We start from the raw sequence: 14,971 nt of genomic DNA on the forward strand, positions 1-14,971 counted from the left end.
AGCTCTGTGAGGTCACCTTTCAACCTCCTAGGCTCCAGCTAAAAAAGTTCTAGTGCATTTTTTAATCACTCAAACCCTCCATCCTTGGCAATATCTGGTAAATCTTATTTGAACCCTCTCCAATTTAAAAACAATTATCTAGAACTGCACGCATACTCCAGAAGAGGACTCATCAACATCTTGTACAACTTTCAACATGACATCCCAACTCCAATACTAAAGGGTCTGAGCAGTGAAGGTAAGTGTGGTAAATGCTGCCTTAGCCACCCTGTCTGCCTGTGATGCAGCTTTCAAAGAATTGTGTGTCTGTATTCTACAATACTACCCAGGGCCCTACCATTAATTGTATAAATCCTGACCTCATTTGTTTCACCGAAGTGCAATACCTCCTAGTTATCCAAATTAAACTCCATCTGCCATTTCTCAGCCCATTGACCCAATTGATCAAGGTCTCTTTGTAATTTCCGATGACTACCTTCAGTGTCCACTATACTGCCAATTTTGCTGTCATCTGCAAACTTACTAACCAGGTCTCCTACATTCTCATAAGTCGTTTATATAAATGACACAAAAGTGGACCCAGTGCTGATCCCTGTGAAACACTACTGGTCATAGTCCTCCAATCTGGAAAGCAGCCTTTCACCATCATCTATCTCCTACTATCAAGCCAATTTTATATCTAATTGGCAAACTCGCCCTGAATTCCAAGATAATAAAATGTGAGGCTGGATGAACACAGCAGGCCAAGCAGATCTCAGGAGCACAAAAGCTGACGTTTCGGGCCTAGACCCTTCATCAGAGAGGGGGATGGGGAGAGGGAACTGGAATAAATAGGGAGAGAGGGGGAGGCGGACCGAAGATGGAGAGTAAAGAAGATAGGTGGAGAGAGTATAGGTAGGGAGGGGATAGGTCAGTCCAGGGAAGACGGACAGGTCAAGGAGGTGGGATGAGGTTAGTAGGTAGCTGGGGGTACGGCTTGGGGTGGGAGGAAGGGATGGGTGAGAGGAAGAGCCGGTTAGGGAGGCAGAGACAGGTTGGACTGATTTTGGGATGCAGTGGGTGGGGGGGGAAGAGCTGGGCTGGTTGTGTGGTGCAGTGGGGGGAGGGGACAAACTAGGCTGGTTAAGGGATGCAGTAGGGGAAGGGGAGATTTTGAAACTGGTGAAGTCCACATTGATACCATATGGCTGCAGGGTTCCCAGGCGGAATATGAGTTGCTGTTCCTGCAACCTTCGGGTGGCATCATTGTGGCAGTGCAGGAGGCCCATGATGGACATGTCATCTAGAGAATGGGAGGGGGAGTGGAAATGGTTTGCAACTGGGAGGTGCAGTTGTTTGTTGCGAACTGAGCGGAGGTGTTCTGCAAAGCGGTCCCCAAGCCTCCGCTTGGTTTCCCCAATGTAGAGGAAGCCGCACCGGGTACAGTGGATGCAGTATACCACATTGGCAGATGTGCAGGTGAACCTCTGCTTAATGTGGAATGTCATCTTGGGGCCTGGGATAGGGGTGAGGGAGGAGGTGTGGGGACAAGTGTAGCATTTCCTGCGGTTGCAGGGGAAGGTGCCGGGTGTGGTGGGGTTGGAGGGCAGTGTGGAGCGAACAAGGGAGTCACGGAGAGAGTGGTCTCTCCGGAAAGCAGACAGGGGAGGGGATGGAAAAATGTCTTGGGTGGTGGGGTCGGATTGTAAATGGCGGAAGTGTCGGAGGATGATGCGTTGTATCCGGAGGTTGGTGGGGTGGTGTGTGAGAACGAGGGGGATCCTCTTAGGGCGGTTGTGGCGGGGGCGGGGTGTGAGGGATGTGTTGCGGGAAATACGGGAGACGCGGTCAAGGGCGTTCTCGATCACTGTGGGGGGGAATGTTGCTGTCCTTAAAGAACTTGGACTTCTGGGATGTGCGGGAGTGGAATGTCTTATCGTGGGAGCAGATGCGGCGGAGGCAGAGGAATTGGGAATAGGGGATGGAATTTTTGCAGGAGGGTGGGTGGGAGGAGGTGTATTCTAGGTAGCTGTGGGAGTCGGTGGGCTTGAAATGGACATGAGTTACAAGCTGGTTGCCGGAGATGGAGACTGAGAGGTCCAGGAAGGTGAGGGATGTGCTGGAGATGGCCCAGGTGAACTGAAGGTTGGGGTGGAAGGTGTTGGTGAAGTGGATGAACTGTTCGAGCTCCTCTGGGGAGCAAGAGGCGGCGCCGATACAGTCATCAATGTACCGGAGGAAGAGGTGGGGTTTGGGGCCTGTGTAGGTGCGGAAGAGGGACTGTTCCACGTAACCTACAAAGAGGCAGGCATAGCTGGGGCCCATGCGGGTGCCCATGGCCACCCCCTTAGTCTGTAGGAAGTGGGAAGAGTCAAAAGAGAAGTTGTTGAGTGTGAGGACGAGTTCAGCTAGGCGGATGACTGCACCTCCCAGTTGCAAACCATTTCCACTCCCCCTCCCATTCTCTAGATGACATGTCCATCATGGGCCTCCTGCACCGCCACAATGATGCCACCCGAAGGTTGCAGGAACAGCAACTCATATTCCGCCTGGGAACCCTGCAGCCATATGGTATCAATGTGGACTTCACCAGTTTCAAAATCTCCCCTTCCCCTACTGCATCCCTTAACCAGCCTAGTTTGTCCCCTCCCCCCACTGCACCACACAACCAGCCCAGCTCTTTCCCCCCCCCCACCCACTGCATCCCAAAATCAGTCCAACCTGTCTCTGCCTCCCTAACCGGCTCTTCCTCTCACCCATCCCTTCCTCCCACCCCAAGCCGTACCCCCAGCTACCTACTAACCTCATCCCACCTCCTTGACCTGTCCGTCTTCCCTGGACTGACCTATCCCCTCCCTACCTATACTCTCTCCACCTATCTTCTTTACTCTCCATCTTCGGTCCGCCTCCCCCTCTCTCCCTATTTATTCCAGTTCCCTCTCCCCATCCCCCTCTCTGATGAAGGGTCTAGGCCCGAAACGTCAGCTTTTGTGCTCCTGAGATGCTGCTTGGCCTGCTGTGTTCATCCAGCCTCACATTTTATTATCTTGGAATTCTCCAGCATCTGCAGTTCCCATTATCTCTCGCCCTGAATTCCATGTGATCTAACATACTTGTATCTTGAGTGGATGGGAGAGGTCGAGGTGAAGTGAGTGGCAGGGCAAAGCAGAGAATGGTGGAGTGGTGAGCAGGACAGTGATAAAGTCCTGCCATTTAGCTCTGTTTCCTGAGCGCTTTGGCTACAGACAGCAGAAGGTCAAAGCTGTCAAACAGACAGCAACCTGTAACTGCCAGACACTATACTCAGTACAGAGTCTTCGTTTCACCATAGACAGACACCCTTTTCAGCAATATACCCTCCAAAGCATTTACTCGGGTTTCTCTGTTTGTCAATGAAAACCTTGACAAACAATATTCCTGGAAGGCCTTAACGTCTGGAACAGATCTTGATCTCAACACCTGGAGCGAGTGGTTATATAAACAGTACCTCAGTTCAGTCATCCTTTCTGACACCCAGTTGTAATGGCTCCCACCTCTGACAATACCGTACCTTTTTAAGAGATGTGTTCTGTCTTGTTCTCTTGTGGAAGGGTGTTGTCACGGTGATGCTGAATCCCTTCATACAGGCAGTTGGTAAACAGTTTTGAGTTCTTCCTGTGTGTTTTTTAAAATGAAGAATCAGGAGTGTCAGCGTCAAGCTTGCTCAACCAAAAGGATTTTGTTTCGGTTTTCAGTTAGTTGGTTTTATTGGCTGCTGGGTGATGTCTTAGACAGACAGGAGGCTTCCTCTTAAAAATCAAAAGGGCAGATCGTTACTTTCTGCTGAACTGAAGAGAGGAACCTGTGCAAATAGCAAGCGTTAAATTGCCCTTGCCAGGATGTGGTCTGCATTGGAACAATTGATTAGTGTTCAATAATGCATTATCTTGTTAAATCTTGTTCAATAAAATTATGCCTTTTTTGTTTTAACAGTAGTAAGAATAGTGTGCTTTGATTAAAGATTAGTTGTGGACCAGTTAAATCTTATCTGGAACACTACCATATGCTTGCCTTTCAAACAAAAAAGTTGAAAGTTAGGGTCTAGGCTATCTCTATATATTTTGGGGAGGCGAGGCTAGTCTGGTCCATTAGACCCCGACCATCCTTCTCAGGCAGTGAGTTCCAGATGCCCACCACCCTACTGGTTTAAAGAAAATTACCCCCTAAATCTCCTCCCCCTTAATACCCCTGGTACTTGACCCCTCTAAATGAAGAGCTTATTCCTCTCATGCTATCTGTGCCCCCCCCCCCCGTTTTGTAAACATCAAAATTCCCTTCTAAGAAATCAGTGGCTAAAGTTGGTGTGTGTTGAATTGAAAAAAGATTGACCTGGTTGAGCTGTATTCTGAAAGACAAGGATATTGTTAGAATCATCACCAGAAGTGCAGCTTTCCCAACATGTGGTAACTTCTTAATTGTTTTTTAAAATTTCAGGACGCCAATTCTTAGTCATCATGACCCAACGAGATGCAGAGCGTTATCTCTACGTGGACAAAAATGTCATCAATAACCCATTGACACAAGCTGATTGGGCAGCAAAAAAACTGGTATGGGTGCCGTCAGAACGTCATGGATTTGAGGCTGCAAGCCTCAAGGAGGAAACTGGTGATGAGGCATTAGTTGAGCTGGTAGAAAATGGCAAAAAAGTCAAAGTCAACAAGGATGACATCCAGAAGATGAACCCGCCCAAGTTCTCCAAGGTTGAAGACATGGCAGAGCTGACTTGTCTGAATGAGGCTTCTGTACTGCACAATTTGAAAGAACGTTATTACTCAGGGTTAATCTATGTAAGTATTTATTTAATAGTTATTCAATTTTATGACATTGTTTACTGATTAACTTTTGCCATTCTAATATGTATTTTCAATCTGTATTCCTAATATTTCTGGTTTATGGCCTGTCAGGCTTGTCTTGTTTTCTTGGTGAAACATACACTATCGAGCCCATTTTGGTTAACTTGATCCCCTTGGAAGGGGAAGATGACTTAGCTGAATTTACAAAAACCATGGGCACATTTCTTTCCAAACCTTGAAGATATTTGATGAAGCTGCATGGTGAATATTTGCACTAGTTCCATTCTAACTCAACTACCTTCTGCAGCACTATATCATTTTGATGTAAGGGATGTTATCCTGTGTTATAAGAAAATGCAGCGAGTCCACACTTTTTTTCCCCAAAAGCTGATACCTTGAAAATGGGTATCTGACAGTTTTTTCTTTATCTGGATACGATTAGCAAAGCCAGCACTTGTTGCTCTTCCTTAATTGCGGTTGAACTGTGACATCTTAGAGCATTTTGAATAGCAGGTATAAAGTTCATTATATTATGAATCTGGAGTAGCATGTGGACTGGATTAGGTAAGTAAGGTAACTAGGTAAGGATAGCAGATTTTCTTCTTTAAAAGACTTTTTTTAAGCAGTCCATGATGATTGTCATGGTCAACATGATTGAGACTAACTTCCAATAAAAACCTTGATCAGCTGAATTTAAATTCCATCAGTTGCTATTGTGGGATTTGTACCCATGACGTTAGCATTATGTTAGGTTTCTGGATTTCTAAATCATTGAAATTAATGCCACGCCAGCACCTGTCCCTGATGGAATAGCACTTCCTAACACTACCTTACATAATCTGTAAGAACAAAGGAATTGTAAGCCATTTGGTTCGTTGTCTCTTTCCCCATTTAGTAAGATCATTGGCTGATTTTCCATACCTTTACCTTCTTCCCTTTGAATTCAAATCTCTGGATTTTTACCACCGAATACATTCGACAATGAAGCATCCATTGTGCACTGGTATAGTGAATCCTAATGATAACTTGCTTGACTGAAGAAATTTCTTTCTTTATTTCAGGGCTGACTGGCTGATTCCCTATCCTGACACTGATTCTTGGTTCTGTCAAAATAGTCAAACAGCAGACTGACATTGGCATACTCACAGGATCATACCTTTACAGGCAATATCCCAAATGCCACAATTGCTACTCCTGGATATGTTCCTGTCTTGCTGGCTGAACAGGCCTAGCTGAGTGTTGTACAGTTGGGAGTGAGTTGCCCTGGCAGTCCTCAGTGACCTTCTGGCTACATGAAGTCTCATGACATCAGATCAAACATTGGCAAGGCAATCTCCTCCTGACTTACCATATACTGTTTTCCCTTAGCTAATGAATCACTGTTTCTCCATGTGGAATAAGACTTGGAGGAAGTACTGAAGTTGGCAAGGGTGCAGAATGTGTTTTGGGAGGGGAATTTCAGTATTAGTCACCAAGAATTGCTTGACAGAAGCTCCACTGATCAACTAACCAGTCCTAAACTTCTAGGCTGGCAGAATGTGAGGGAACCAGCAAGAGGGAAGAATGTACTTCACCTCTTCCTCACCAGTTGGCCTGCTGGAGATGACTCTCATGGCAAGGGTGACCACGGTTGAGTCTATGTACAGACAAAGTTCTGCTTTGACATTGAGAATTTCTTTCACTTTGTTATGCGATGTTATCACCATGCTGAATGGGAAAGATTTTGTAGAGATTGGGAATCCACAAGGTCTGTGGGCTATCAGCAGCAGAGTCCTACTCCAGCACAATTGGCAACCTTTTGTGGCATATCCCCTGTACTACCATTGCTATGAAACCAGGGATTTCACCCTATTTCAGTAGGGATTTGCCAGGATGCTGCTTTGCGTGGAAGACTTTAAATTATGAGGAAAGGTGGATAGACTTGGATGGCTTTTTGTGGGAGAAGAAAAGATGGGAATGATCTGATTGAGATGTACCAGATATGAGGGACGTAGACAGTATGGATAAGGAGCATCTGCTCCCCTTAGTTGAAGAGTCAGTCACAAGAGGTGGAGTGGGAAGTTTTAGGGGATGTGAGCAAAAACTTTTTTTTTTAATCCAGAGGTGGTGACAATCTGGAATTTGCTACCTCAGATTGTTGGAAGTCAGCTGCGCCTCATATTAAAGTACCTGGATAAGCACATGATACATCATAATCTGAAGAAGGGTCCAGGCCTGAAATGTCAGCCTTCCTGCTCCTCTGCTTGGCCTGCTGTATTCATCCAGCTCTACACCTTGTTATAACATTCAAGACAGTGATGGCAGGTGGGATTAACACAGAAACATGGAAAACAGATGCTAGAGGCCCCCAAGGCGACTCTGCCCTGAATGTATACCACTCTACTGCCACCCTGTGGGGGGGGCAAGACGTACCAGGGATGGTACTGGTGGTTGGGACATTGTAAGATATAATTTCTGTGAGTGACTTCCATGCTTAACTAGTCAATGAGGCAGCTCCCCTAATTTTGGCACTACCCCCAGAGGACTTGGCAGGGTTGACAAAGCTCTTTCTGCTGTTGTCTTTTCTGAAGACTTTGTAAAGATTGATGTAACTGTTACAGATTGCTAGGCCATTTCAGATGTCAGTTGAGTCAAGTGCACTGCTGTGGCTCTGGAATCACATGAGGGCTGCTAATCTTAAACTGAGTTTGAGAGATGGGTTTTATTGATACAGAATCCGGACAGAATTTTATAAGTCTGTCAAGATTTCTCTCCACCACCACCCCCCCCACCTCACTCGCGCTGCCGCTGGCCATTTGTGTGAATTCCAGTGAAAACAATCCTAACCTAGTCAATCTTCCTCGTAAATCAGTCCTGCCAGCCCCAGAATCAGCCTGGTAAACCTTCGCTGTACTCCCTTGAGAGCAAGAGCATCCTTCCTCAGAAAAGAAACACAATATTCTAGGTGTGGCCTCACCAAGGCCCTTTGTGAGTGCAACAACACATGCCTGCTCCTGTACTCAATCTCTTGCAATGAAGGCCAGCATAGCATTTGCCTTCTTTACCATCTGCTACGCATACATGCATGTTTAACTTCAGCGACCCAGTGCACAAGGACACCTAGGTCCTGCTGCACCCTCCCCTCTCCCAACTTATAGTCATTCAGATAGTAATCTACTGCCTTGTTTTCACTTCCATAATGAATAACCTCTCACTTATCCAAATTATACTGCATCTGCTATTGATTTGCCCACTCGCCCAACCTGTCCAGATCATGCTGAAGGATCTCTGCATCCTTGTCACAGTTCACCCTCCCACCCAACTTGGTACCATCTGCAGACTTGGACAAGTTATATTTTATTCCCTCATCCATATATATATATATAGCTGGAGTCCCAGCATGGATCCTTGTGGCACCTCACTCGTTATTGCCTGCTGATTTGAAAATGTTTCATTAATTCCGACTCCTTGTTTTCTCTCTGCCAACCAGTTTCTTATCCATCTCAATGCACCTCCCCTATTCCTCTAGACTTTAATCTTGTATAATTATCTCTTATACGGTTCTTTGTCAAACACTTTCTGAAAGTCCAAATATGCCACATTGACTGGCTCCCTTTGTCTACTCAACCAGTTACATCTTCATAGAATTCCAACAGGTTTGCCAAGCATGATTTCCCCTTCATAAGTCCATGCTGACTCTGTCTGATCCTGCCACTGCTTTCTAAATGCTCTGCTGTAAAGTCTCTAGTAATGGATTTGCGAATTTCCCCACTACTGGTCTATCATTCCCCTGTTTTCTCTTGGCCTCTCTCTTTGAAGATTGGAGTGACATTAGCTACTCCTGGAGCTGCAGGGACTGTTCCAGGGACGGCCAGTGCATCCACTATTTCTAAAACCACTTCCTTAAATACTCCGGATGTAGATTCAGGCCCTGAGGGATTTATCTGCCTTCAATCCCGTCAATTTTCCTCGTACCATTTCTCTACTAGTATTGATTTCCCTCAATTCTTCCCTCTCACTAAATCTTGCATTCCCCAACATTTCTGGTATCTGATATGTGTCTTTTAAGACAGAACCAAAGTATGTATTTAGTTGCTCGGCCATTTCTTCGTCCCCATTATACGTTCCCATGTTTACACCTGTTGGGGACCTACATTTGTCTTTACCAATCCCTTTCTCTTCACGTACCTATAGAAACTCTTAGCATCAGTCTTTATCTTCTCTGCAAGCTTATTTTTGTACTGTATTTTCCTCCCCTTAGTCAATTCCTTGGTCCTTCTTTGAATTCTGAATGGCTGTCAATCTTCAGACATGTTATTTTTCTTGGCCAATCTGTATGCGTCTTTCTTGGATTGGATGCTATCTCTAATTTCCTTTGAATGCCATGGAGTGGCTCTCTTACCCACTTTGTTTTTGTGCCAGACAGGAATAAACAGTTGTTGCAGTTCCCCACCGTGTGCATGTGTTCCTTGAACATTTGCCGTTGCTGATTCACTGTCATCCCTTTAAGTAACTCTGCCCGATCTATCAAGACTGACTTACACCTCATATCTTCATAGTTTCTTTTTTATTAAGATTCAACACCCCAGTCTCCAAATCAACCGCCTCACTGCCCATCTTGACTTTAAAAAAAGTCATGTTACGGTTGCTCATCCCCAAAAGGGGTCTCGCACAGTTAAATTAGAACTGATTCCCTTCTCGTTACACCGTACTCAGTCTAAGATGACCTGCTCTCTAGTTGGTTCCTCCACATATTGATCAGGAAAACCATCTTGTATAGACTCCAGGAATTCTTTGTTTACGGCATTGTGACGAATTTGATTTGCCCAATTTATGTGCTGGTTAAAATCAGCCATGATCACTGATACTCCCTTATCACAGGCACTCCTAACTTCTGCTTTAATGCTATTCCCAACATCACCGCTGCAGTTTGGTTGGGGGGTCTGTATATGACACCCACTAATGTTTTTTACCCATTGGTATTTCTCAACTCTACCCATAAAGCCTCCACATTCAGAGCTGATATCCTTTCTCACCGTTGTATTAATTTTCTCTTTAACCAGCAATGCAACTCCACCACCTTTTCCTTTTTGCCTATCCTTCCTAAATACTGAATACGCTGGGACATTCAGTTCCCGTGCCTGGTCACCTTGCAGCCTTGTCTCCATAATCCCCAATTATATCGTACCCGTTTACACCTGTTTGTGTGATTAGTTCATTGCATTTATTGCACATGCTCCGCACATTAGGCATAAAACTCTTAAGCTTGTCATTTTAACCTGGTTTGTCTCGCTCTTTATTATTTTCAGTAGCTGTGGCTGTCTTGTCCATCCTTTTATGTCTCTTCATCCATGGGATGAATTTTTTGTTCCTCCTGAATTATGGTCAGAAACCCATGCCATTGCTGCTCTGCTGAGTTCCTTGCTTTGCTCTCCTTCCAATCAATTCTGGCTAGCTTCTCCCTCATGTCTTGGTAGTTACCTTTTACTCAATTGTAATACTGTCACATTTGATTCCAGCTCCTCCCTGCTGCCCAAAGGGAAAACTGCACAGTAAATTCTATCATAGTATGGTCACTGCACCCTAGGAATTCCTTCACCGTAAGCTAATCAAGTTTGCCTGATTACACATCATCAAATCCACAATTCTTAGTGGGCTCTATCACAAGCTGCTCAAAAAACCATCTTAGACATTGCACAAATTCAGTTTCTTAGGATTTACTACCAACCTGATTTTTCTCAGTCCACCTACATATTAAAGCCCCATAATTTTTGTAATTGTGCCTTTCTTACATGCCTCTATCTCCTGATTTTATTTTCTTACCCACATCCTGAGGCCTATACATAGTCCCATCAGCATGCCCATCTGCGTACCCCACTGAAAGGGTCTATATCCTTGGATGTTTGGTTGCTATAACTGGTCCCCTTGCTGCCATGTCTGTCATACCCACAATTTAGTTGCTGCCAACTTCAGCCTGCGCTATGGCCTCACTTAAATTGACTTGTATACTGCATGCATTTGTGTATAACACCCTTAGTCCTCAGCCTGTTCCTGCCCCACTGAACATGACCCCACCCCTGAGCACCAAACCATCATCTCCAACACCATCCATGACCTCATCACCTCAGGGGACCTCCCACCCACAGCCTCCAACCTCATTGTTCCCCAACCCTGCACGGCCTGTTTCTATCTCCTTCCCAAAATCCACAAACCTGCCTTCTCCGGTCGACCCATTGTCTCAACCTGTTCCTGCCCCACCAAACTCATCTCCACCAATCTGGACTCCATTTTCTGCCCTTTGGTCCAGGAACTCCCTACCTACGTCTGTGACGCCACCCACGCCCTCCACCTCCTCCAGGACTTCCAATTCCCTGGCCCCCAACACCTCATTTTCACCATGGACGTCCAGTCCGTATACACCTGTATTCCTCATGCAGATGGCCTCAAGGCCATCCGCTTCTTCCTGTTTCGTAGGCCCGACCAATCCCCCTCCACCGACCCCCTCATCCGTCTAGCCGAACTCGTCCTCACCCACATGGGCCCAAGCTATGCCTGCCTCTTTGTAGGTTATGTGGAACGGTCCCTCTTCTGCACCTACACAGGCCCCAAACCCCACCTCTTCCTCTGTTACATTTGATGACTGTATCGGCTTCCCAGAGGAGCTTGAACAGTTCATCCACTTCACCAACACCTCCACTCCAACCTCAAGTTCACCTGGGCCATCTCCAACACATCCCTCACCTTCCTGGACCCCTCTGTCTCCATCTCGGGTAACCAACTAGAAACTGATGTCCATTTCAAGCCCACTGACTCCCACAGCTAACTAGAATACACTTCTTCCCACCTGCCTTCCTGAAAAAAATTCCATCCCCTTTTCCCAATTCCTTCGCCTCCGCCGCATCTGCTCCCAGGATGAGGCATTCCACTCCCGCACATCCCAGATGTCCACGTTCTTCAAGGACCGCAACTTTCCCGCTGCAGTGGTCGAGAACGCCTTTGACCACTTCTCCCGCATTTCCCACAACACATCCCTCACACTCTGCCCCTGCCAGAACCGCCCTAAGAGGATCCCCCTTGTTCTCACATACCACCCCACCAACCTCCGGATACAACATATCATCCTCCGACACTTCTGCCATCTACAATCCAACTCCAACTCCAACACCCAAGCTATTTTTCCATCCCCACCCTTGTCTGCCTTCCGGAGAGACCACTCTCTCCGCAAATCCCTTGTCTGCTCCATGCTCTCCTCCAACCCCATCTCACCTGGCACCTTCCCCTGCAACCGCAGGAAGTGCTACACTTGCCCCCACACCTCCTCCCTCACCCCTATCCCAGGCCCCAAGATGACCTTCCATATCGAGCAGATGTTCACCTGCACATCTGCCAATGTGGTATATTGTATCCATTGTACCTGATGTGGCTTCCTCTACATTGGGGAAACTGAGCGGAGGCTTGGGGACCGCTTGCAGAACACCTCCGCTCGGTTCGCAACAAACAACTGCACCTCCCAGTTGCGAACCATTTCCATTTCCACTCCCCCTCCCATTCCTCAGACGACGTGTCCATCATGGGCCTCCTGCAGTGCCACAATGATGCCACCCTAAGGTTGCAAGAACAGCAACTCCTATTCCGCTTGGGAACCCTGCAGCCCAATGGCATCAATGTGGACTTCACAAGCTTCAAAATTTCCCGTCCCCCCACTGCATTCCAAAACCAGCCCAGCCTGTCTCTGCTTCCTTAATCTGTTCTTCCTCTCACCCATCCCTTCCTCCCACCTCAAGCCGCAGCTCCATTTCCTATCTACCACCTCATCCCGCCTCCTTGACCTGTCCGTCTTCCCTAGACTGACCTATCCCCTCCTTATCTCCTCACCTATGCTCTCCTCTCTACCTATCGTCTTTTCTCTCCATCTTCGGTCCGCCTCCCCCTCTCTCCCTATTTATTCCATTTCCCTCTCCCCATCCCCCTCTCTGAAAGGTCTCTGACGTCTGAAACATCAGCTTTTGTGCTCCTGAGATGCTGCTTGGCCTACTGTGTTCATCCAGCTCGATACTTTGTTACCCTTAGTCCTGCATTGACTGCCCCATCTGATAATTGTCTCCTTAACTGCAGTGCCTGAAGTTAGCTTCATGAGCATTTGCGTACTGTCAGGCCTGTTAATTGTTCTGGAAACTATTTAATACCCTCTGTTAACAGCACCACCACTTACCCACCCAACCTGTAATGTTCTGTGTAACTGAACCACACCACCTTGTCATCTGGCCCTAGTTTGAGTTTTTTTTCCATTAGGTTAAACCTTACTTTATGATTTCAACGAATCTGTAAATTTGGGTTGTCGGGTTTTTTTAACTTGGATAGTGATGAAACACACTTGAACTGCAATTGATGTCGAATGCAAAGAATGATTTAAAGTTAACGTCATAGTTCATTTTCAAATCGGCTTGAATCATAGATCTCCACGTGCTTTGAAAAGGGATTAACTGCAATCTCTAATTTATCAGATTGTGGAAAAGAGCAGTCTGTTGGTTTTAAAAAGAAAATGAACGGGAAGATGTGCTTTAGCAGGGGAAAAAAGTGTTGTGCAGCTCGAAAGAAATTAGGGGAAAAAAAAAAATCTGCTGAGCATACTAGATAATAGTTCCATTTGCGCCTGTAGACTTAAACTGCTAGAGTATATTATGGAAGCCAACTAATGTTGAATGATAATGTTAGGAGAGACACTTACTTGCCTTATGAAAGTGACCGAGTGGCTGCCAAAATTAATTTCAGACATTGTCAAGTCAAGTGTTTTTCTAATGGCATTTGTTGATCCATTAAGTACTCTGCAGTTATGAAAGCTACAGTATTTTGAAATCACGGAGGAAAATTTAGATAATCTCTTATCAATATTGACACCTGGGTCTAAGGCCTTATCCACAGATCTCCTTTTTGAATAATCCTGTGTTTCTGATACAGCAGCTCATTCTAGTTTTGTGCAAGTGATCTAAACCTTGTGTGGGGAAGGGAGTGGAGTGCATCAGTTGAGCTGTGCATCCTGATCTTCGGTGTCTACAGTTTGTTTTTGATCAGTGATCAATATTCAGTAAGAAAAGTTGAGGATCTGTTTTCCTGCTGCCTTTTATTTAACCCCTCAAGATTTCGGAAGCTTGTTGTAGTCATACCAGTTTCATTTGAGGTCAGTCAGTTCTTTGCAGGTAAGGGTTCAAAACTAAGTTTCTGGGTCAGCATGGCTTGACATTGAGTCCTACAGCAGCCTCAGAGAATGGGATGTTTGTATCCTTGTGCACACTTACTATAAAACTGTCGGCTTTGTGTTTGAGTTCTTACTTTTATGCTTAACATGAGAATAAGAGATGTCAATTTCTTGATAGTTTGTCCTTCCATGTCTATTATTGATTCACTTGGTTGGACACTCAATTTGTGATGCAGTTTGATACCAACAGTATGGGTTCAATTTCTGCACTGGCTGAGATTACCATGAAGGACTTTCTTCTTTGACCCCTCTCCTGTGCCTGAGGCATTGTAACCCTCTGGTTAAACCACCATTGTCATCTCTCTGTAATGAGAGAACAGCCTTATGGTCTGGTAGGGCTATGGTGATTTTATCTTTTTTATTATTGACAGCAAAATTTACAGGAACAAAGTAGAACGCCAAGAGCTAGAAATAAAAAACAGTTGCTTAGTATTTTAAAGAAAGGTATAATGTTTAGGTTGTAGATGAGACTGGATTTGGGCCTTCCCCAAAAAGTCAGCTTTTTAAAAACTGGATGCTGTGTACTCCCACTGTTTTACTTCAACTTTGAAGCATTTGTTCAGGTGAAGAAATGTTTTGATTTTACTTTTTGGCAAATGCTGTACTAATTTTAGGAAATTTTGAAGTCGTTGGGCCAATGTCGCCCAATCCTTTTTCAGATTCTCTGAAAATTCTACTTGAATAGCAACTAAAAGAACAGCTGAAAGAATGGCAAAACAAAAGCTTCAACTTTTTAGTTTAATTATGTTAACTTGCAGAACACCTTCCTTTTCAATTATTATGGATTGTGATTAGAATTTAAAAATTGACCAGCATAGAATTCTGCCAATCAAATTGCTGGTGATTTGGCCATCCATCAACAAGGGGACAAATCATAAAATACGTCCAGTACTATACCATAGGAGCTAAATGCATTGATTTTTTT

At 45.4% G+C, this 14,971-nt stretch overlaps 1 protein-coding gene across 2 annotated transcripts in view; it reads left to right on the forward strand.

Annotated features, from left to right (window-relative positions):
- The window catches only part of LOC125447308 (myosin-9-like), a 149,237-nt gene that overhangs the window by 10,861 nt on the left and 123,405 nt on the right, over window positions 1-14,971 (forward strand). For both annotated transcript variants that reach the window (XM_048521626.1, XM_048521627.1), the window contains exon 2: window positions 4,453-4,805. In XM_048521626.1, coding sequence (XP_048377583.1) covers window positions 4,473-4,805 — 333 coding nt within the window. In that variant the 5' untranslated portion in view covers window positions 4,453-4,472. The remainder of the gene's footprint in view (window positions 1-4,452; window positions 4,806-14,971) is intronic.

The sequence above is a fragment of the Stegostoma tigrinum genome, chromosome 38 (assembly GCF_030684315.1).
Source record: "Stegostoma tigrinum isolate sSteTig4 chromosome 38, sSteTig4.hap1, whole genome shotgun sequence".
NCBI classification, from domain to species: Eukaryota; Metazoa; Chordata; class Chondrichthyes; order Orectolobiformes; family Stegostomatidae; genus Stegostoma; species Stegostoma tigrinum.